Consider the following 23,403-nt stretch of genomic DNA (forward strand, 5'->3'; position numbering starts at 1 on the left):
GGTCACTGTGTTTACAGCAGTCCTTAGCATGTCTAAGCATTTGGCGTTTCCTCTGTATGGTGCTGACCGTGTATGTGTTCCTGAGAGTCCTAGGGATAGATGTGGGCCATGTGTGTTGTCCCCTTGTAGGGGAGGACACTGATGTAACTAGCACGGGACCCGTAATTCCAGCTCAGACTTCCTAGGCCCAGGCCCTGAGTCGTTCCTGTTTTCCCTGCCGCCCTGCGCCATGTTCCCCCTACAGCGTCAAGGTCAGATCGGTTCCTGTGTGACTCTGTAAGTCTACAGCAGTGTAGGTCGCCTTCACTGGGTGGAGCGGGCTTGGAAAGGGCCACGACCTGTAAGATGTCCTGAATGCAGCCCGCTCCCCTAGCACTTTGTGACTCGTTGGGAAGGTAACAGGAACGGTAAGTCACACTTGCCATCCGCCAGCTGGTGCTTCCAAGTCCGTGGGAAGGGAAGGACCGTCACAGGAAGGAAAGCAAGCTGAAAAGAGCGAGCCTCCTCGGAGCGGGTGTTTCCGCAGAAGATTCCGGCTCCGAGGAGAGGTGACTGGGCCCCTGGTTACTCACTCTGCAGCCTTAGGGAAGCCACCTCACCTCTCTGTGGTTAAAGAGGGGCAGGGACCTTGCATGTCAGGGGCCACACGCAGGCGGTGTCTGGCTTCTCCAGTCAGTGTCAGTTCTGTTTAGCTGACCAGTGTCTTCAGGACGAAGCATGCATGCGTCCTCTCACCCCAGCAGCTGAACCTGTATATGATGCTCTCGTGGCCCAGAGTATTGGTGGAATTATTAAGACCACTCCACATAGTTAAAAGGGAGGTTTATTTTGTGGGGTAACTCACAAGTGAAGGGATAGGTTACAGGGTCTGGGAAAGGTGTAGCGCAGTCCGGTGGTGTTCTCTGGAGAACTCTGCTCGGTCTACCTCCAGCGTCCAGGGTCCAGGAAACAAGAGAGGCAGTGCATCCGGATCTCGGGTCTTCAGGGTCCTCTCTTGCCCCGCCTTGTAGGCGTGACAGTTACCGAAGCCTCAATGGGGGTTAGAACTGCCAGATCAAAGCTGGAATGGCTACCTACTACACCTAAGTCTTTTGTGTCAGTAGAGGTGGGAGAGAAGAGGATGACGAGGAAGGGCAGAGTCCATAGAAGCCAGACTTTTTCACAGGACTCCTGTGCCAGAGCTGAGACTCCAGACCCAGAACGTTGAGTCAGAGGTGATGAGCAGAAGTATGGTGATAGATAAGGCAGCCTTTCTTTAACAGCCCGAGACTCTCCCAGAGTGCATTTCTGGGCAGAACTGCTTTCAGCCGCATCCTAGCAGGAAGATCTGGGGCGAGCACTATGATGAACTGCCCCTTGGGCTGGCTCCACAAACAGCTCCCCTGCACACTCAAGAGACAGCCCCTTGTTGGCACAGTTCCAGAGCCTTCACTGACCTCTGGCCACAGTCATATAACTGCAGTGCATCCAAAGTGCCCGTGGGGGCACACCCTCCACGCCTGCCCTCGGGTGAAGGAGAGTTCTCATTGCCAGCCCCACAGCTCAGCCAAGCACATTGATAAACCCTTGAGCAGAGCAAGTGGCTTAACCTTGGGATGCGTGGGGGCCAAATATGAAATCAGCATCTGCCTAATACAAAAATGCCTGTTTAAATTCTATTGGGGGGGGGGACATGATGGACACAGCAGCTTAGGTATGGTATGATTCGGTGGGAACGCATTTTCCTTGCATGTTCAACATGGGGTTCTGTCTTTGATAGTGTGAACATAAATGAAAGATCTTTTATAAAAATGGAAAAAAATCACAATAAACCCATATCAAATGCTTCATAAAGTGAGGGACCTCAGACAGAGCAGGAGTTACGGATTTTGCCTCACTTCCCTGGGAAGTGGTAAGGTGCCTGAAACAGATGCGTTCTATCCATCTTCCCTATAGCACCAAGTTCAGGTTCAGTCAGCTGCATTTGCAGCTTTCTGCCTCCTTAGTGAGGGTTAGCCCTGAACATGAGACCTGACATCTTTTAAGAATCACCTTGTCGGCTGGGCGGTGGTGGCGTACGCCTTTAATCCCAGCACTCAGGAGACAGAGCCAGGCGGATCTCTGTGAGTTCAAGGCTAGCCTGGGCTACAGAGTAAGTTCCAGGAAAGCACAAAGCTACACAGAGAAACCCTGTCTCAAAAAAAAAAAAAAAAATCATCTTGTCCAAGCTGGGCATAGTGGTACATGCCTGTAATCCCAGAGGCAAGGAGATCAAGAGTTCAAGGCCAACTTGGGTTACATGAGAAGGAAGAATGAATGAATGAATGAATGCATAAGTGCATGCATGAGTGAATTTTCTGGTCCAGCCCAGGAGCTTGTTCTCCCCCAATTCAGAGAGATTCCATGGCTGTGGAATCAGACCTATACTTCAAGTCCAGCTCTACCACCCATTGGTTGAGAGCACTTGTTGCTCTTGCAGAGGACCCAAGTTCGATTCCCAGCACCCACATGGTGGCTCACAGCCTTCTGTAACTCCAGTTCCACGGGATCTGACACCCTTTTCTGATCTCTGAAGGCACCAGGCATGCATGTGGTGCACAGACGTGCAAAACATTCATACACATAAGAAATGGATAAATCTAAAAAATGAAGTCAGTGAGCCCCTGGAACAAACAAGTGACTTTTGCAAATTGGACAGTCAGAATTTCAGGGGACTCCCCAAGGTTGATGTCACCGGCAGAGCAACAAGAGGAGAAGCCACTCTCCAAGCAGACCGTGAATGAACAGGAGTCCCTGTCTGCCCCTTTCTTCCGGCTTCAGCCCCTTTTCCAGCAGAGGCAGTAAGGAATGCCAGCCCTGGCTGATACGCATGCGCGATTTCCAGGGGGTGAATGTAGAGAACAATGTGCGCCTTCTCTAGCCCCCTGCCTGGCAGCAGAGTGTTGTCAGGGTCACTGAGACCCAGGGCTGCGGCGGAGCAGACTGGAACCGCTGACTAGCAGCTTACCCTGAGTCAAAGCCATTTGTTTCCTGTTTCCGTCCAGTCACAATGGGAAGGAGCTGAGGATGTAGTTCAGTCCGTGGAGTGCTGGCCTAACATACAGGGAGCCCTGGACTGAATGCCCAGCACAGGAGCATGTGGTTTTGTGCTCCTGTACCCTGGTACTTGGGAGGTGGAGGCGGAAGGATGGGAAGGTCGAGGTCATCCTTGCTACGTAGCAATTTGAGGTCAGCCTGTGCACCACATGAGGTCCAGAAGAAGGAAAGAGAAGGAGGAAGAGAGGAGGGAGACCCTAGGGAGCTTGACCTAGAATCATAAGATCCATCTCAGAGCCGTGTGACTGGACCAGATTCGTGGGGAATAGCACCCCAACAGCTGCTGGCACTGAATCACACTGTTGGGTTCGGGGGGAAGGACTGAAGAGCCTGGGCATACTGCTGAAGTCCTGACTCCCTTCTGTCTTCGTCAGGCATGCTCAGCTGTGGGTACTCCAGCTTCAGCAGGCTAAGACCTGGGGTTCAGGTGCCTGGGTCAACAGGGGGATCTGAAGCGAGCCTTGAGGCTGAGGGTGTGGCTCAGTGTGCAGTACTTACCAGGCATGCACGAGGCCCTGGGTTTGGGTTGACACCTTGAGTCTTGTGTGATGTAAGAGCTGGGCAGCCCTCACAGGGGCCCTAAGGTCCTCTGATAGAGGTAGCTGGAAAGATGTTTCTACTGGCTCCAGCCGGTTTCTCTCTGTCCTCTCTGCAGTCGGGGAGGCTGCTTTGCAGCAGCAATATGCTCACGGCTGGTAGAGGAAAGTGAGGCCTGACCTTTCCGCCCCCTCTGTCATGCTCTCACAACCCCAGCGCTGTCGTAAAACTATCTGGAGTGGCACTAATAGCCATCACGGGCTTCGTAGTCATCATCACAGCGAGATGTACTCATCACCTGAATTACGCCCGGTGCGGCCATCCTAATGACACCACATGAGTGAGGTCAGGCCGCACTCGGCCCCGCCCTGCCCCCAGCCTGTCTAGACAAGGCACACTGGGCCCTGGTGGAGGGACAGGAAATGGAGGATGAGTGCAGACATCTCCATGTCCTTACTCCAGATGTGAGCAGCGGTGAGTGGCACTCACAGCCCACGTCATTAACGAGAAAGTGAGCTAGTGAAAACATGTCAGCGGAGAAACATGAGCAGTAAAAATAACGGTGGGAAATGTTCAAAAGTCAGGTGCCACGCTTTCCACCCTGTCCTTTTATTTCCCCTCTTTTCTTGTGGTTGGTGTTGGTTTGTTTTTTCGGTCATGGTCTTGCTCTGTAGCCCTGGCTGGCCTGGAACTTGTGTAAACGAGGCTGGCCTCCAGCATGCACTGACCCTCACCTCTGCTTCCCAAGTTCCAGCATTACAGGCGTGCACCACCACACCTGGCCAGATGTTTACACTTTAAACCACCTCCTCCTGGATCTCTTCCACACCACCCCCCAACACACACCTTATGGTATGCGTGGGCTTTCCTGGGTCACCTTTGCCATTTCCAGTAGTCAGTGAGTAAGTACGGTCCACAAAGACTCAGTCTACTTCAGCTGAGTACGTGTGTCCATTGGCTGAGCTCTAGCAGGTCTCAGAATGTTCTTTAAGTGATACATGGCCGTACACACCTATAACCCCATCACTCAAGAGGACTGAGGATTCAGGTCAGCCCGGACTATATAATGGGACCCGTCTCAAGGGGGAAAAAAAAAGAATTCATGAATGAATAGGTGAGTGATTGTGGAAGTGAATAAACAGTGTAAGAATAGTGACATTCCGAGATCCCTAGCTTTCACCACATACCTGTTAGGCAGGCATCACGTGGCCTACCTGCTGGGGACCACAGCTCCATGAAGCTCAGCCACTTGAGAAGGACTCAGAACTTTCTAGAAGCTGTCGTGCTCGTGGCCAGGGTCTGTTACAGTGGGAGGAAGGGTCATTAATGACCAGCTAGGTGGAACAGAGGCAGAGGGGAAGGGGTGTACGCAGCCTGCAAGAGAGACGTCAGCCAGCAGACAAGAGGGGGTGCGTTCTCCTCACAAGCACAGGAGTTTACCAGAAGCACCAGGAGGCTCGCTCAGCTGCTTGAGAGGGACTCAGAACTTTCTGGAAGCTGTCATGTTCGTGGCCAGGGCCTGTTTACAGTGTGGGGAAAGACTTCCTCACGGAGAGTCCAGGAAGCTCTCAGAGTCGGAGCTGCTGTTGTCCTGCCCCTGTGGAGCAGGGACAGCATTCCTGTCCTGTTTCTACATGTGATGTCCCATTCACTCAGACCTGGGGCTTTGGAGTTTTTATTGGGACTCCATTATGTTCATAGTAATTTTTGATAGTCCATGGGGTCGATATAGTCTTCAGGTCAACCTAAAATCCCCCTTTCCCCTGGGGGAAAAAAAAAGTCTTTTGGCTTTTTTCCTAGTGTGGCCGGTCCCTATATTCAGACTGGGTGTGGCCATCTGTCACCCTAGACCCCCCATTGGACAGAGCTCTGGAAGTGAGCAAGCACCATTGCCTGCGTTCCAGCGTGCCTTGGGTTCCCGAGTACAAAGGGGCTCTGGGGAGCGAATTTTGTCTTTACAGAAGTTGTTGGATGTAGTACTGCTTTCAGCCCAAGCTGAGCTGGCCTCGTGCTGTGACGGGGACAGACGAGAGGGAGGGTGGCCTCAGGAGCGGGGGCCTTTGGTACAGTCCCTGCTCTACCTGCTGGGTGGGGGGCCTTCGCTGCCCCTCTCCGGTGTGGCATCCTCCATAGAGGGGTGTCACCTTGAACACAGAGACCTGGATCTGCTGCCTTGTTCTCGGTCCCAGCATGTGCGCGCGCGCGCGCGCACACACACACACACACACACACACACACACACACACACACACACAGACTTCTGCCTGCCAGTTCAGCCTCGTGGGTCTTCTCCCCCATCTCTACCCACCCATGGTTCTCACTGGAACCTTCCAGCCAGCGTGCATAGAGTCTAATTGAGTTCTCCAGCCAAACAATGGCAAGCAAGGACCTTCTCTCCGATTTTGGTGTGCCAGGAGTAGCCACAGTGCCCCACGAGCCAGGCTGCTCCTTGGGTGGGTCTGTCATCCTGCTCCATTAGTGCGGTCCTTCCTCTTTCTTCCCTGGCCAGAGAAGGGTACCAGCCTGGCCCGCTTCCTCTTCCTTGCTTTATTGGGAACTGCTGCTTGTGACAGTGGCTTTGAACCCTCCTCTCCACATGCTGCCGTCCCTTCACTCAGGCTCTGTGGTTACTTCTCCTCAGCAGTTCCGAGTCGGAGATGGAGGAGGAGGAAGAGGAGGATGAGGACGATCAGCTCCCCACCTCTGATCTGGGCGGCGTTCCCTGGAAGGAGGCAGTAAGGATTCATGCCCTTCTGAAGGGAAGAAGTGAAGAGGAGCTAGAGGCCTCCAAGAACTTCGAGCCTGAGGAAGAGGAGGAAGAAGAGGAATATGAAGAGGAAGAGGAGGAGGAAGAATATGACGAAGAGGAAGAGGAGGAGTCCAGTGAAGGTCAGAAGCGTCTCTAGTCCTGACCTCATCCCCCTCCTATCCCTTGGCTGTGTTTCTGGTGTGAGTGTAAGAGGTACCGTGGACGTTAGAGTCTGGATGCTACCCTCAGGACCTGAGGTTTTCTGGCCCTCGCTTCTTCCAGACCTTAGGTAGGACGCAGTGTCTGGCAGACTGAGAAAAATGTCCCCTGTCTACATTCATATTTTTAACTGGGAGTGGGAGACAGGGCTCATCTGAGGACTGTGTCCAAATTAGGTGGCTTCTGTTTTTCATTTTATCTTTCATGTCTTTTATCCCCTTCAGTTTCATGCAGAGAACTTTATAAGACCAAGTTAGCTCCTTTGAGACGCCACCTGTGGTGCTGGAGAGCAGGCCGCTGTGATCTTAGGTGCACACTAGACTGGCTCCAGTCACATAGTCAGTAACCGTCGGGGCCTGAAGAAAGTGTTGTTTTTGAGTTTCCAGCCATTCCAGTTGCTTCTAAAACTCCTCTTGCATTGAGCTCGAGATTTTTCTCTTCCGCCTCCTATCTGGCTGTGGCCTAGAGACGTAAGGAACTTGGCTGGGTAGAGAGCATCCCTCTTTCCCTGGCTGCAGAGGGCCTGTGTGAGGGTAAGGAAGGAGCCAGGACTGTGGAGGAGGAGCCAGGACTGTGGAGATCTGACTCCCCAAGGAGAGCCATGCTCACTTCCCCGGGGACCCAGGGCCAAAGGGAGGGACAAGCACTTGTTCTTCCAGCCCTGCGTCGGAGAGAGGGGTTAAATTCCTGACAGTGTGGACACAGAATTAGCTCTCGGTGGCAGCATTGCCTCCCAGTCAGCTCTGCTTGTCCTTGGATCTGTGTGCTCACTGCCCAGGACCGTCCCGGTGTGCTCGGGCTCAGTGGGACACTTGGTGATGTTTAGGCATCTTCCCTAGAGAGCATCATCTCTCATCCTCCTGCCCTGACTCCTCTGAAGGCCAAAGTGGGTTCTAGGCAGATGCACTCAGTTTCATGAGACATGAAGAAGGAATGTGCTGGAAAGAGACTGGACTAGCCAGAGCATGGTTTTTCTGTTCCGTCATGTCTGCCTCGCCATGCTGGCGAGTTTCTGTGTGCTCACGCTCATCAGAGTGAGTCCTATCCCCTTCACGGCTCCCACAGGGAAGGGTACTCGGTTCGAATCATTTGAGATGCCATTATCTCTGTGTGGTGATGATGAATACCTAGCAGCTTTTAGTCCCAGCACAACTCTGGGAGAGTTGGCGCTCCTTCCCTTCGTGAAAACTTGACTTCCCGGGCTGGGAAGTTCACAGTTCATTCAGCCAAGCCCTGGGTGTTCCTTTGTCCCCAGCCTGCCTTGCCTCTTTGGGGCAGCACACCTGGATGCCTGTGTGGACAGTGGCAGGACACTCTTGCGTGCAGCTGGGATAACTCTGCTCTCTGTTCTCTTTCCTCCCTCCATTCCCTTCTCCTCTTATCCCCCTGTGGGACTCTTGGTGCTGTCCATGGGTGTCTGGCTCCCCCTGCTGTAGAAGGGGAGTATTGCCCCTGGGACAGAGAACTCCTGCAAGGCCAGTGGCTCCAGCATCTCTCAAAAGAAGAAGAAATGGGTACAAGTGAAGGTACCCGCTTTGCCCCTGCCCATCTCCACCCCGGCTCCCACGCAGCCATCTAAAATGCACCTCCAAGAGCAGGTCCCACATGGCAAGGTCTCTTCCGTAAAGCTGCTCTCAAAGGCTCTGGGCATGCCTAGCTGGTCACCTGGCCCCGACGGCCTCCACGGACAGAGCACAGAATAGCACAGGAGTCATCAGATTCCCAGAGGACCGGAACAGGGTCTGTGGAATGGGGCCCCACCTCTGTCCCTGCAGCTTTTGCTCTGAGTTCCCTTTATCCAGTTAAACCTCGCTGCCCGGCCACAGCTCTCCAGTCTCACCCCAGGGTCTCCATGCTGCTGATGCCTCCCCAACACACACACACACACACACACACACACACACACACACACACCACAACGCAAGGCTGCATGTGTTGGCCGAAGGCAGGCCTGTACCCAGAGAAAAGGCTCCACTCTTTCCTCTGTTGCTTAGAAGCCAAAGAAAGGACCAGAGGACCGGCCTTTTCCTCTGTCTCACCCTCCCTGGTCCTGGCACACCTAAGCGGTCGGTGAGTTTGCCGTGAAGCAGCCCTCGCCAGCACCGTCTGGGTAGACTGTCTTCGGGGATGGGCTGTGAGTCTCTGGAGACCAGTAAGAGTCTGGGGGCCAACTATACGTCACTGTACAGTTGACTGTCCCCATCGGAGACTCCGCTTGTGCCAAGTCACGTCCTCACTCCTTTGTTACAGAGTTGTCCTGGTAGTGGCGGTATCCAGTTAAGGGTGTCGGGGACAGGGAGCATATACTCCCAGGGGGACGCTGGCTTCTGACAGAAGCCCCAGCGTCCTTCACATCGGTGGCACCTGCTCTTACTGCCTGAATAGCTTGGATTCCCTGCCTCAGTACCCACCCCGTGCTCCTTAGTTACTGGCTGTCCCTTTCTCTTAACCCTACTGTGTGGCATGATCCAAGCACTAATGAGGGGTCCTGCCGGGTAAGGGCTGCATGTGAATTGCCCGGGCTCTGCCAGCGAGAGCACATGAGGGAGCCCTGGTAAGTGCTGATCTCATGCCCAGAGGGCTCGGAAGGGCTTCAGGTGGGGCCTTCCCCACAGTAGGGCAGGGGTATTGGCCTCACTCCTGCCTGAATGCTGGAGTTCAGGACTTCGCAGGACAGATCTCTGCTTCCTCTCCTAGCGTCCATCCCCACCTTCCAATGCTGACCACCTGCCCCAGGTCAGTGCCCCGGTGCCAGCATGCCGCATGTGGTCTCTGGCCAAAGGACATTTTCTCTCCAGCATCAGCTTTACCGCAGAGGGTAAAGTCCCGGCAATGCACATATCTGTCCTGGTTAGTTGGCTGGCTCCAGGCAGAGTGGCACCATCCTCACCTCCTGTGATGGCCAGGAAGGGTGCTCTTGAGCTCCGCTCTGCTAGCTAACAGCTGAGTCCTTGAGCCCCTGCCGTGGTGGTCTTAAAGCTGAGGGTCCTTTGTCCCGTTCCACCCTGGGCAGTGTGGGCCTCAGATTCATTCCATGATGGAAGGGAAAAATTCCTTCTGCATTTGAAGGTGGAGTGTGTGGATCTCACTGAACTAAGAAGTGTATGTGAAGCCCAAAATGACTAAATCAAACCGTATTAATAGAACGTGTGTGTGTGTGTGTGTGTGTGTGTGTGTGTGTGTGTGTATACACACCTCTTTCTGATTCAAACTGGTCCTGGCAAACACTGTAATTCTTTCTCTCCTTTCCTGTGGTGTCTCATCCCCTCCTTCCCTTCACTGTCCACTTTCCCTCTGTCCTCCCTGTCCTCTCCTCCCTGGGGACCTGGCATCCTAGCCGGGACCAACAGGCTGCAGCAGATCATAACCGCAGCGGATCCCTTGGCGATCCAGGCAGATGTGCACTGGACACACATCCGTGAGAGAGAGGCGGAGGAGAGGACGCTCCCAACCTCTGAGTCTTCCACTTCTAGAGGTAACTGCTCTGAGCCCCAGAGTCCAGGGTGCATCCAGAGCACCCATTCCTGACCCTCCCACGGCCGCAGAGGCCCAGTGCTGGGGGACCACTGTCCTTGGCTCTCATTCAAAGATACGTAAAGTTCTCTGTGAGTTATGAGGTTGCCGGCCCTCTCTCCTGATGCGAAATAGAAAAGTGAGCCTGACTCAGAAGACCCTAGACCTTGCTGTCCTGTGCTTCTCAGCAGGACATTCTCAGCCCTCTCCAGAGTGTGTTGGCAGAGTGGGTGTTGTGGGTGCATGGCAGGACCAGAGAAGGGGGCGTATTTAGAAGTGAAAGTAAAGAGAGGTGCATGGAGGGACCTCTGGGGTCTCTGTGCCATGTTCAACTCCAAGTTCTAGGTGAAGGGGTCTGTGTTTCCCACCGAGGTGAAAATGTTTTATTCTGGCTTCTTTCTTGTTTGGTTTGTTTGTTTGTTTGTTTGTTTGTTTGAAACAGGTTCTTACTCTGTATCCCTGGCTGGCCTGGAACTTGCTGTGTAGACCAGGCTGGCCTCAGATTCACAGAGACACACCCTTTTCTGCCTTCTAAGTGCTAGGATTAAAGATGAGCACCGCTGTACCTGACCCTCTCCGACCCCCCCCCTCTTTCTTTCTCTCTCTTTCTTTCTTTCTTTCTTTCTTTCTTTCTTTCTTTCTTTCTTTCTTTCTTTCTTTCTTTCTTATTTTTTTTTTTTTTTCTTTTTTTTTTTTTTTTTTTCTTCTTTCTTTATTTTTTATTTATTTCTTTCTTTTTATTTTTTCTTTCTTATTTTTTTGGACAGTCTCACCAAGCTAGCCAGGCTGGCCTTGAACTCGAGATCCTCCTGCCTCAGCCTCCAAAATGGCTGGCACCACCATGTCTAGCCTCTGGCTTCTTCTAGGGAGTAGCAATAAAAAGAAAGCAAAGTCCGTTTAGAGGCGTGGTGGCTATATGTCGTTCTCTTTGGCCATCTTTCTTCCACGTAGGGACCGGTGGTGGCATCACCATTTCTGGCTCAGGTGGTGCCACCCAGGGCCAGCTGTCCTGTAAGGCTCTGAGTCTATAGAAGATCACTATGGTCCATGGGAAAACTTGGGCCTTCGTGTGATGTTTCAATCCTCTAGGACATCAAGATGAACCGCAAGATGGGAACAAGGACAACTCAGCTGTCCTAGCCAGAGCTGACCTCTCTGGAGTTCCGTCTGTCTTCTCTCCTTGTCCCAAATACCTGTCACATGGGCTACCATCAGACCACACACATACACACTGTGTCAGTTCCGGATGCCCTCTGCCGTACGATGTCTTGGTTTCTCATCCTCTGTTTTGAGTTTTAGGACTGACTTCAGCTCTCCCTGCCGAGAACCTACCAGTATTTAACTCTGTATTTATCATCTGTTTTAAATTCAGTGACCGGCCTTCCCTCCGTACGCCGTGCAGCAGTACAGGCCTGGCTGGAGACGGTCTCCGGAGGTAGTCTGGTGATATGTGGCACCCCCACCCCGTTCATTGTAACCTCTTTCTCTAGGCAGCTCCGCTGGCATCTTAACTCTAGGACTCAGCTCCTGTCGCTGGTGCATGCGAGGGCAGAGCCAGTGGGCGGGGCTCGTGCATGCTTAGTCAGACAGCCCATATGCATGGACCGGAAGTGCGTCCCCCATCCCCAGGCAGGCTGGAGACCCACAGTGGAGACAGGATGGAGTCACACCTTTTAAAAATTACCATTAGCAGTTAGATAGGAAAGCCAAAGTGAAAGGAAGCTTTTGTTGTTGTTGTTTGGTTGGTTAGTTTTTGGTTTTTCGAAACAGGGTTTCTCTGTGTATCTCTGGCTGTCCTGGAACTTCCTCTGTAGACCAGGCTAGCCTCAAACTCAGAGATCCGCTGCCTCTGCCTCCCAAGTGCTGGGATTGAGGCGTGCACTGTCACCGACTGGCTTTTTTTTTTTTTTTTTTTTTTTTTTTTTTTTGAAAGGAAGCTTTTTATGCTGAAGTTTTAAACCTGTAGAAACGAGCTTGGGTAGCAGTAGATGGTGGAGTGAAATCAGATAACCCCACCAGTGTGTCAGAGGAGCAGCCAAAACGGGAATTCACGGACCGGTTGCCTAAGAGGAGAGGCGAGGACTGTGGGCACTGCTGAGCTGTGCGAGATACTGCCAGGTGGTCCCTGAGCTGGGTTCCCACACTAAACTACAGCATCTCACTCAGTACGCAGGCCAAAGGTGGCCTGAGAGGCCTCAGTTGTCCTTTATTTCACTAGAAACCTGTTTCTCGAGGAGAGGGGTGCCTGGCTTTTGGGGTAAGACAGTCCTTCCCACTGCGGGGTATCACATGGTCTTCTGCTCTCAGTGATGAGCACTGTCCGCCTAACACCAGGTGCCCCCCAAAAGGAGATAGCATCCCCCCAATTGAGAACCAGTGTCCTGGCAGTCACTTCTAGGACCAGTAGGGACGATGCTTGTGGGCCTGTCCCCATTGTCCTCCCAAGCAGCTGAAAGTAGACATATGTGGTGGGGGCTCCACAGGTGAGGGAGGACTCGGAGTCCAGCGTGGCTAAGCCTGAGTTATCACCCTTTGAGCTAGAGGAAGGAGGAACAGCGAGACTGAGCAGAGAGGTTGTCCTAGCAGGCAGCTGAAATACATGGCCACTCGCAGCAGCTTCCATAGTGTGTGGCTCCTCACTCGTGTGGCCGCTTCCAGCACAGCGCTCCATCTTAACCAGAATTCCATCCTCCAGTTCCAACGCTCCAGCTGTGTCCCCTCACACATCCACATCCGCTGCCTCTGCCGCTGCCGCGCAATAGCCCTCTGAGTGATTGCTTTTGGTGTGTGTGGTCATCATTTCTTTCAAGGTATTCCGAGGAGTGTAGGATCCGCACCCTTCCGACTCTACAGCAGACGTTTCTTAGTAGGAAAACTGGGAAGGACCACGAGACCAGGACCAGGGCAGGCTGGGTGCAGGCTGGGCCAGCCTGGGGAACCAGGTCTCCTTTGTGCCGCATCCAGCTTTCTTGCCAGAGAGAATGTGGTTACCACCTCAGTGCCAGGCACTCAAGCAAGCACGTTGTACACAAAGGCCCTCTGCAATGGACCCAGATTCGGTTTCCAGAGGCCTCTCCCCCACCACCACCACCACCACCACATGGCAGAGTGCAGTGACGGACTCGCCATCCGAGTACAAAGCGGGGCCCAGGGTGTTATTCAGTGGGTGTTTGTGTCTCCAAAATCACGCTCACACGTTCTCTGGTGAACATCCTCATGAGTGGCCCAAAGCAGCATGGCCACTTGAAGGGTTTAGACCTGTGGGAATCCTTGAGCCGCTTCTCCCCAGTGTTTACCTCAGCAAATGCTGTCACCGTCCGAGAGTGCCTTGGCGTTGGTGGCCCATCCACTCCTGGATGGCTCTAGTGTCTCAGAAAGAGCAGGAGGTGAGGTTAACTGTTCAGCAGCCACCGCTTCCTAAACCCAGGCATCTGGGCACGGTGGCGCACGCCTTTAGTCCCAGCACTCAGGAGGCAGAAGCAGGCAGATCTCTGAGTTCAAGGCCAGCCTGGTCAACATAGCAAGTTCCAAGCCGGCCAGAACTACATAGTGAGACCCTGTTTTAAAACAAAACAAACAAACATAAAAAGTTCTTCATAGATTTGAACAATCGTCATCTTATGAATTACATGTTAAAAGAAAGTGTACAGAAAAAGTGTCCAATGTAGGGAATTAAACCAGAACTCACAGAACTGCCTCCTCCTACGTCAGGAAATGCAGCGTTCCCAGAATCCTCAAGGTGACGCTTCCTACCCACGGTCCCCCAGTGTCACCCCCTAAGGGAGCCCCTTTCTCAAGTTTTGTCGTCACCTGAGCTCAGTGGCCCGTGCTGACTTGGGCCAGAGCCAGTGGGTTGGCCTGACCTCTCCCCAGTCAGCTCAGCTTTGAGAAGATGGAGATGCGCTCTGATGCCTTACTCCGTGTCAATCAAAAGCATTGCCCTCAGGCTGACAGCATCCCCAGGCGGAGCCTCTGTCCTCCTCCCGCTCTCCCCTGCGCTGGCTGCAGATCCTCTGCGGGCACAGGCTAGGGCCAGGTGCTGTAAGGCTCCGAGGCTGTCTGCCTCGGTAGAGGAAGTGGAGGAGAGCCTTACTTTGTTTTGCAGCCCTGCAGAGCCGTTCTTGAGTCCAGAAAGGGAGCTTTACATATCCCCGTAGGTCCACCGTCTTGCTTTAGCAAACTCCTCTAAGTTAGCTCAGGAAAAGCATCCACCTATACATGTACCAGTGCAGCTGAGGGCAGAGCCCGCTGTGCGTCACCTGACACTCAGAACTAAGCTTTGTCACTCAGAGGTGGCCATGAGGACCCTCTGGCTGCCCCCAAATGAGGAGTCACTACCTCATGACACATGAAGTGGCCGGCACTGGGCCTGGTACATAAGTACTAGTAGAAGCTGCCTGGGGCCCCATAGCATCCCTTGATTACGACTGACTTGAGGATCTCGTAGCAGCAGCCTTGGAGGAAAAGGTGATGATGCCTCCAGCCAGCAGCTGCCTTCTGCTTCCACTTGGCCCTGCTAGAGTGGAGAAGTGGCCGTGGTACCCACGCTGCTTACAGAGCACACTCCATGTCTGTCCAGGGGCCTGCCTTCCCGCGTGGCCTGTACATCACTGCCGTCTCGCGCCCTGCACAGTTATTTGTCTGTCCGCCCTTTTCTTCCTGTCCGTGAATGTCTCTGCTTTCCAGCCCCTCTGGATGAGAATGACCTAGAAGAGGACGCGGACTCTGAGCCCGCCGAGACGGAAGGGGAGGCTGCAGAAGATGGGGACCCTGGAGACACTGGTGCTGAACTGGATGGTACGGGGCCCAGCCTCCCTTCTGTACCCCTGTGACCTCCTGTTACACATGGGGAACAGGACCAGCGTGGGTGGAACTCACAGAAGATACTTCACAGCCAAAGTTTAGGGGGGCAGCTGGGTTGGGGGGGCAACTCTGGAGAAAGTAAAGGGGAAATGAGCCCCCAGGCACCCCCAAAAGGGTCTCGGTGGTTGTTGTTGGCCTTCTGTCGCAGCCTCTGGTGTCGGGGTCACTGTGTTTTACAAGTAGACAAATGGGTTGGGGAGATGGCTGCCTGCCGCACAGACAGGACTGCCTGGTTCAGCTACATAACACCATTGTAAACACACGCCCCGGCAGGGAGGAGGGTGGGGACAGAGAGGGCCGACCTCAGGGGCTCACAGGCCAACCAGTTAAACTGAAAGGCAAGCTCCAGGTTTAATGCAGCTTGTCTCAAAAAGATAAGGTGAAGAGCATTGGAAGCCACCCAGGGTCAACTGCTGGCCTTCACACAAGTGAGGACAGGCAGGTACACACACACACACACACACACACACACATACACACACACACACACACACACAACAAAAGCAAAAGCACCACAGGGCTCCACAAACCCCACACTCAGAAGGCAGGATGGATGCTTTGCTGTGTCAGATTTGTCTCAGGTGAGAGGCTCGGTTTTCAGGGGCTGCCGCGTCTGGTTTAGACCTCATGCCACAGTGGAACACCCCATGGGGCAATCCTCTAAGGAAGCAGGACACAGAAAAGGAACAGGGCCAGGGCTCAAACTGTGTAACAGTTTGTATCTCGCCTACCTCCCCCAGATCAGCACTGGTCTGACGACATCCCTTCCGACGCCGAAACCGAACTCCGCTTACAGCGTCAGGCCAAGGTGAAAGCCGAGCTGGAGCTGAGAGTGTCAGAGAACGAGGAGGAGAAGCCGCCTGCTACACCAAAGCCAGAGGAGAGAGGTAGGGGCAGGAGAAACCACTCCCAGAATGCCAGAGGCCGCAGGGCATGCTGGTCACCCCACTTGAGGCCTTCAGAATAGAGCCTGTTGTGCCTAGCCCTGTGGGCGGCCAGGGGCCCCAGCCGTCCCGTTCTGGTTCTTGCCTGTCTGAGACCACAGATCTCGACAGACAGCCGCAGCCAGTGGCCCCTTTCCTTGGGTTGTTTGGGAGCATGGGAAGAATAAAGACATTAGAAAGCTCGAAACTCAGATCGCAGTCACCCCACATAATGACGCTACAACGGAGCATGCAGGGAGGGGACGGGCAGCGCCTTCCTTGAGTCCCTTCCCTTGATTTCTCAGTTTTCTTTCGGAACACAGTGCGTGCTCAGCCTGTGTGAGTCCCTGCTCTCCGGCCTCAGCAAGGGGCTGGCTGTCGTGTGAGACCCTCCATGGATCTGGCTGCTCCCTACTCCTCGTATATGTGGAGTGGAAGGGACTTCATTCCTATTATAAACACCCGTGTCCCTCCTTTTCAGGTCCTCCCCAAGTCTCCAGCCCCAGCCAGTCACCTCAGAAACAAGATGTTCTGTTCTCCCCAGCCCACAGCCCTGGGGCAGAGGTAAGTAGCGCTGGGGACCAGGGTGGTCCGTGGGACCTTGAGACCTTGAGGAGACGTGGCTCCGTCCTAGGTGTGGGCTCCACAAAGAGAGGTAGAGCAGCCCTGTAGCCACCTCGTTTTGTGAACTTCTAAATATGTGATTGCTAGGTAAGGCTGCTGACGAGGTGAAGGCTTCAGGTGCTACCTCAGTCCTTGTGGATGGGCAAGGTTTTTGTGTTTTTAATATTTGGCAAGCTTATTTTTAAGTTGATGCGATGATATTTATTCATCGATAGAGGTTTATAACAGGTATTTTTTCTTTATGTTAAAATAAATGTGTAACTCTTTAAATAAAAAACATGTCTCTAGATCGTCAGAACCACTTTAGAGAATGACGCATGAATGTGTCATGCTAATGTCTGAGGTTCTTAGTCTGGGAAGTACCATGTGCAGGGCAGACCAGGAAGAAATCAAAGCGCAGGCCTTGGTCTCTGGGGCTCCAGGCAGCATAGCGCAGTCCAGTAATTGACCTGAGAAGTGAGAAGCACTGGTTTGGGTATTGTAAGGGTCCGTGTGTGTCTCACAGTTCCTTGGAGGGACAGTGTGGCTGGAGAGGGTCTGTGTGCATATCACGGTCCCTCGGAGGGACAGCATGGCTGGAGAGGGTCTGTGTGTGCATCTCCACGGTCCCTCAGAGGGACAGCGTGGCTGGAGAGGGTCTGTGTGCATATCACGGTCCCTCGGAGGGACAGCGTGGCTGGAGAGGGTCTGTGTGCATCTCACGGTCCCTCGGAGGGACAGCGTAGCTGGAGAGGAGAACAGTACTCAGTAATGACTTTAAGTCCTCTCATACATTAGCCCCGTGTTATCCCTCGGGGACCCCAGAGCTCTGGTTATTGTGGGTTGTGATGAAAGCCACATTCATGAGTGTCCTTGGCTAGCATTCATGTGAGTGGACCAAGAACCAAGGTCATGTGTGAGATGAGCCAACCCTGAAAGCTCAGGCTGTCCAAGCCAAGTGGAGAGGTTTTGAAATGTTAACAAGTGGGGCAGAAAATGAGGAATACTAGCCAAAGGATGAATGAATACTAGCCGAAAGGATGGGGAGGATTTTACCTCAAGTCAGTGTAGGCCCCTTGAGAGAGGCTCCCTGAGGGCAGGTGCTGACCGCTGTTCTCTTCTTTCTGTGTAGGGGGCCCAGGCCCCTCTTGTCTCTGTCGCCACCAAGACGCAGTCCCCCGAGGAGCGCCTCCTCCCTGCGCCTCTGCTCCCCAGAGAGAAGCCCAAAGCTGAAGCCCCCACAGATCAGAAAACCGCACCCTCGCCCATCCGATCACAGCCTGTGGCCCTGCCGGAAGCCAGGACGCCTACCTCACCCACCAGCTTACAGCCAGAGTCTCTGCTGGCCCCTCCGACACCTCCCTCCGCCCAGCTCCCCATCTGTTCCCAACCTCAGCCTTCCTCGGACGCCTCCATACCATCACCCACCGAGTCCCCCATACGCTTCCAGCCGGTTCCAGCCAAAACATCCACGCCCCTGACCCCACTCCCTGTGAAGAGCCAAGGAGACCCCAAAGACAGACTAAGTGGCCCCCTGGCTGTGGAGGAGGCCCTGAAGCGGAGTGATCTGGTGGAGGAGTTCTGGATGAAGAGCGCCGAGATCCGCCGCAGCCTGGGCCTCACTCCTGTGGACCGGAGCAAGGGGTCAGAGCCCAGCCTCCCCTCCCCTGCCTTGAAGCCAATATCCCTAAAGTCCTACTCCGTTGACAAGTCCCCTCAGGAAGAGGGTCTCTGCCTTCTGAAACCTCCATCTGTTCCTAAAAGGTTGGGCCTGCCAAAGCCAGCTGGTGACCAGCCCCCACTGCTCACCCCAAAGTCGCCCTCGGACCGGGAGCTGAGGAGCAACCAGGAAGAGAGGAGGGACCTCTCCAGCAGCTCCGGCCTGGGCCTCCATGGCAGCTCCTCCAACATGAAGACCTTGGGCAGCCAGAGCTTCAACACCTCGGACTCCACCATGCTCACTCCGCCTTCTAGCCCACCCCCACCCCCACCTCCCAACGAGGAGCCTGCAACCCTGCGAAGGAAACCCCATCAGACTTTTGAGCACAGGGAGGCCTCGATTATCCCCCCTCCCCCTCCTGCCCCATTCATGCGGCCCCCAAGGGAGCCAACCCAGCCCCCCAGAGAGGAGGTTCGGAAGTCCTTTGTGGAGAGTGTGGATGAGATCCCCTTTGCTGATGATGTGGAGGACACTTACGATGATAAGACTGAGGACTCCAGTCTGCAGGAGAAGTTCTTCACACCCCCTTCCTGCTGGTCCCGGTCAGAGAAGCTCCTGGCCAAGGAGAATGGGCGGCTCCCTCCCCCGGATCGCGATGTGCAGCCACAGAAAAGGGGACTGCCTCTGGTCTCCGCAGAAGCCAAGGAGCTGGCTGAGGAGCGCATGCGAGCCCGGGAGAAGTCTGTGAAGAGCCAAGCACTTCGAGATGCCATGGCCAAACAGCTGAGCAGGATGCAGGCCATGGAGATGGCAGCCTCCAGATCCCGCACAGCGCCATCCCAGGGCAAGGAACTAGAGTCCACCAAGCGCTCAGGCCTCCGAGCCTCCCAGGAGCCCACTCTGAAGCATGAAGCTACTAGTGAGGAGATCCTCTCCCCTCCCTCAGACTCAGGAGGCCCCGATGGCTCTGTCACCTCGTCTGAGGGCTCTAGTGGGAAGAGCAAAAAGAGGTCATCCCTCTTCTCCCCACGCAGGAACAAGAAAGAGAAGAAACCCAAAGGAGAAGGCCGACCCCCAGAGAAACCCAGCCCAGGCCTCCCAGAGGAAGGGGCTGCTAAGCCCAAGTCCCTGTGGAAGTCAGTCTTTTCTGGATACAAGAAGGACAAAAAGAAGAAGAGTGATGAGAAGTCCTGCTCCAGTACCCCGTCCAGCGGTGCCACAGTGGACTCCGGCCAGCGCAGGGCATCTCCGATCGTGAGAACGGGTATGCATGGCCAAGGGATGCACACAGGACAGGCGTGGGGAGTACCTCCCCAGTCATTCAGTTTACAAAAGATGCACTTTCCTGTGCTGCTCCTGCAAGGGTTCTTAAGAAGGACAACAGGCCGTTCGCTCTCAGCCTGATCCACTGCACGGAATAATGTTAATGCCAGTGTGACAACTAGCTAGGGGAGATTCCTGTTGGTTCCCTTCCTTCCAAACGTGCGCCTGATTTTGAGTGGAGCAGAGTCTTGCCAGGGGGTCTTGAACAGGTGTCTAGAGTGACATGTTTGGTGTTGGCCCACCGCCTTTGGGGACAAGCCCGTGTCTCCTTGTGTAGGAGGGGCGTCTGACTTCCTGCAGCGTGATTTCGTGAGGCACTGGCTGCTGTCTTCACCTGACCTCTTCTCACCCTACAGATCTGCAGCTCCGGCGCCAGCTGAGTTTCTCAGAGGACTCAGACCTGTCCAGTGACGACATCCTTGAAAGGTCTTCCCAGAAGTCCAAGCGAGAGGTGGGTACGCCCAGTCCCTGAACGGCTTCAGAGAGCTGATGAACACATCAATTTATTTAATTTTACTTTATGTGCATTCGTGTGAAAGTGTCAGATCTCCAGGCACGGGAGTTATAGACAGCTGTGAGCTGCCAGGTGGGTGCTGGGAATTGAACCCAGGTCATCTGGAAGAGCAGCCAGTGCTTCCAACCCCTGAACCATCTCTCCAGCCCCCAAAGCATCGATTTAGTCTCTGGTAGAGAAGCAGACCGTGAAAGGCCAGTCTAAAGCTGCGGTGCAGAGCCAATGCCTGCTCTGGTCTCCTAGAGATAGACATTGGAGTGCCGTGCCATCCCACAGCCAGCAGCAAACGCCACAGAGTGGTCTCTCGCGCCTTTGAAATACGCAGCTGAGGATATTGCCTCAGTCTGAAGAGACCAGGGTACGCTGCCGGTGAGCAGCCTGCCATTACACTGTGAGCAGTGTCTGCCAGGGCCAGACAATGGGGGAAGAGCCCAGATACTGCTTGGACTGGGCACCAGACATGGGAAGGAAGTAGACCGGGTGGCTCCCTCAGGAACCCCTCAGGAACAGCCTGGCCAAGCTAACTGCCTGGTGCATTTGTTAGGTAGAGGACTTTTTCTGTTTTGAGAATTGACCCTGAAGCAGCACTGATTGAAAGTGTGGGTGCCGAGCCATGCACTGGGGCATGGGCACCCACCAGTGGCCACCCCCTCGTACCTTTTTGATGTGACGTCTCAAGGCTTGGACCTAAGTTGCTCCCTCTGTCAATAACTTGAGCTGTAGACCAGCCAGGGCAGGCTGGGGTCGCTCTGCACCCCACATGTGTCTGTTCACTGAGCTGGTATCCCCCTGTCGCAGGTCCATCCTCCAGCCTGTCTCAGTTCCTCTTTGAATAATTCAGCAGACTGGAACAAGTCAGCTTATTCTTACCTCCTTCTGCATTCATCTGCATTTCCATCTCATTCTGTATTCTCTCCCCGGGCGTGACGATGGCTCTTTCTCTACTGTCCTAGTCACCAAGAAGCACAGACCTCTCTTCCGTCTCTGTCTCCTGCAGCCAGGCCTCATTTCTTGCACCAGGAGTCTGAATGTAGTATGGGGGTGGGGGAGGGCAGCTGTGTGCTCCTCCATGGGGGTTCAGTCCAGTGTGTTACTACTGAGCATGCCCCGCTGAGGTCTTCCAGGCAGTGGTGCTGGCACTGAACCAGAGGTGGTGTGTGGATGTGCCCATGAGTTTCAAAGCTCATCCCAGCACCGGGGGCAGGTGCTGTCTTAGGAGTCCTGAAGGAGCCTGAGCAGAAGAGAATGTGGCCCAAAGTCCCCTTGGCCTCCATGGTTGAGTGTTGAGACACTTGGTGTCACACTGGTCAGATCTTCCATCTCTGGCTGCCACTGTGGTCAGGTCATACCGCTTCTCCATGAGTTAATGAAACATCTTGCCGCAGTGGCGAGCGCCAGGTGCCCCCCCCCCCTGGCTGTGCCAAATCCGTCATCTTGGTATAGCCACCCAGTGACCACAAGTATGAAGAGCCCAGGAGCTCATTTCCGTGGTTATGTGAACAACTGACAGCTGCCATTCACAGATTCCTAGAGCAGCAGGGCCTTGGACACCTTGTGTACCGACCGGGTGGACTCCACAGGGACAAGGTCATTCTCTGATGGTCACATAGGGAATGATGAGGACAAGCAGGGCCCAGGCAGTGGCAAACATGGCTCTTAGGATGACATTGCATCTCACCGAGTGAGGGCAGGGCACAGTAGTTCTTAAAATATGGGACCCCCTGGGCATGGCGATTCCGAGCAACCCTAACGCTCAGGAGGCTGAGGCAGGATTGCACAAATCCAAGGCCAGCCTGGGCTACCTGGTGAGTTCTGGGCCACCCAGAGATACATAGCAAGATCCTGTCTTATCACCAGAGGTGGGGGGGGGACACATACGGAACCTAGAGTGGGGACAAACTAGAGCAAAACAACCGTAAGGGTACAAAGGACACTTTGAAACTGTTGATGGCATTGATGGTCAATGGCAGATGTAACGTGTAACTTTAAAAAATGCCATCCACCATCAAGTTGGTGTCCGGATCCTAGCAGGTGGCATTACGGGCATTGTTGGGCAGATGTGTCTCTTCTGAGGAAGAAGTACATCCCGAAGCTTTTAGGGACTGCGTCCCTGGTGTCTAAAAACAGGCTGTGTAAAGACCACACCTGAAGCATGGGCCTGTGCTACCATCTGGGAGTCGGGGTGAAGGGTGTTCCAGCATCGTTGACTTCCTCCTTCTGTGTTTCTGGGTTTGAGATTCTTTTCACAAGTGTCAGGATCAAGGGGACCGAGATTGAAAATGAGCTTTTGCTCGCCCGGAAAAGGAAGCCTCCAGCCACAGTGCAGTGTAGGTGGAAACCAGTCCTTCCTGTCTCGCAGACCCAAGCCCTGAGTCAGGACTTGAAACAAGGGCCTGGGTTTGGGTGCCGCAGGGATGCACAGCACATAAAACCAAAACCTTGTTTTCCCCTAAATGTCTATTATCCAAAAATAAACCGTTCAGGGTTTGTGTGTTTCTATTCGTATGTGTGCACGCACATGTATGTAACACGCGTGTGAAAAGCTAGAGAACAACCTTGAGCGTCACTCCTCTGGTGTCTGTCTAACTTTTAATGTGTGCATGCGTGGCCGAGTTTACCGTGTAGGCTTGACTGGCTGGACAGCAAATCCCGAGAGACAGGATCCACCTGCCTCCACCTCCCGGCTCTGAGATTACAAGCACGCCCCACCAAGCCGGGCTTTTTATGTGGGGTTTATAGCTCAGACCCTATGTAAGGTCTTCGTTACTAACAGATTTGTCTCCCCAGCCAATCCAGGTTTGTCTAGCCACCTAAAGCCCCGCCAATAAGGGCTAACTCGTCATGGCCCCTTTCCCTTGCTTCCCTATGACTCAAGTGCAGCCTGACCAGCTGCTTCTTTGTCATTGAGGACACCAGAGCCTGCCCGGCACCCGGCCAGCCCCTCATCCTGCTCTGTACCCCCCCCCCCCCCCCCGCCCAGCCAGCGAGCCCTGCCCTCAGTCCCACTCTCCCAGTTTACCCAAGTGTGTCGTGATTCACCTCCCCGTCACTGCCACTGCCCAGTTGGTACCAGTGCCAGCAGTGGGTAAGTTAATAAAGGAGGCTGCTGTGGCTGCAGCAGCCACAGACAGATCCAGGTGTCGGCGCCGCTCTTGAAGTGTGTCTGTGTAGGGCCGCTGGGGGCCTCGCCCAGACTCTTCCTTTTTAAAGTGCCCTGTTCTGCATGAGGACTTCACTCACAATTTGCTTTGTCGGGGAGAGGATGCCTGTGCTCGGAGCTAAAAGCGGCCAATCCGTTCCCCAGCCGACATGCTTGTGGAATCCTGTGTGGGTCCCCTACTGGGCCGCCCTCAGCATCCCTCTGTCCCGCACACCACCAAATTCCGATTGCCTCCATGCCTGGGCCCACGGGGACCCTTTAGGC

The 23,403-nt window shown here is 54.1% G+C and overlaps 1 protein-coding gene across 13 annotated transcripts in view; it reads left to right on the forward strand.

Moving 5' to 3' along the window:
* The window catches only part of Mical3 (microtubule associated monooxygenase, calponin and LIM domain containing 3), a 217,716-nt gene that overhangs the window by 170,889 nt on the left and 23,424 nt on the right, over positions 1–23,403 (forward strand). For 7 of the 13 annotated variants that reach the window (XM_037204182.1, XM_028880423.2, XM_028880421.2 and 4 more), the window contains 9 exons: positions 6,254–6,501; positions 8,017–8,106; positions 9,918–10,055; positions 11,466–11,528; positions 14,780–14,890; positions 15,697–15,843; positions 16,361–16,443; positions 17,615–19,406; positions 19,822–19,916. In XM_037204182.1, coding sequence (XP_037060077.1) covers positions 6,254–6,501; positions 8,017–8,106; positions 9,918–10,055; positions 11,466–11,528; positions 14,780–14,890; positions 15,697–15,843; positions 16,361–16,443; positions 17,615–19,406; positions 19,822–19,916 — 2,767 coding nt within the window. The remainder of the gene's footprint in view (positions 1–6,253; positions 6,502–8,016; positions 8,107–9,917; positions 10,056–11,465; positions 11,529–14,779; positions 14,891–15,696; positions 15,844–16,360; positions 16,444–17,614; positions 19,407–19,821; positions 19,917–23,403) is intronic. The other 6 variants (XM_028880422.2, XM_037204183.1, XM_028880427.2 and 3 more) reach the window with 6 other exon arrangements.

Source organism: Peromyscus leucopus, chromosome 3, assembly GCF_004664715.2.
Source record: "Peromyscus leucopus breed LL Stock chromosome 3, UCI_PerLeu_2.1, whole genome shotgun sequence".
Lineage (NCBI taxonomy): Eukaryota > Metazoa > Chordata > Mammalia > Rodentia > Cricetidae > Peromyscus > Peromyscus leucopus.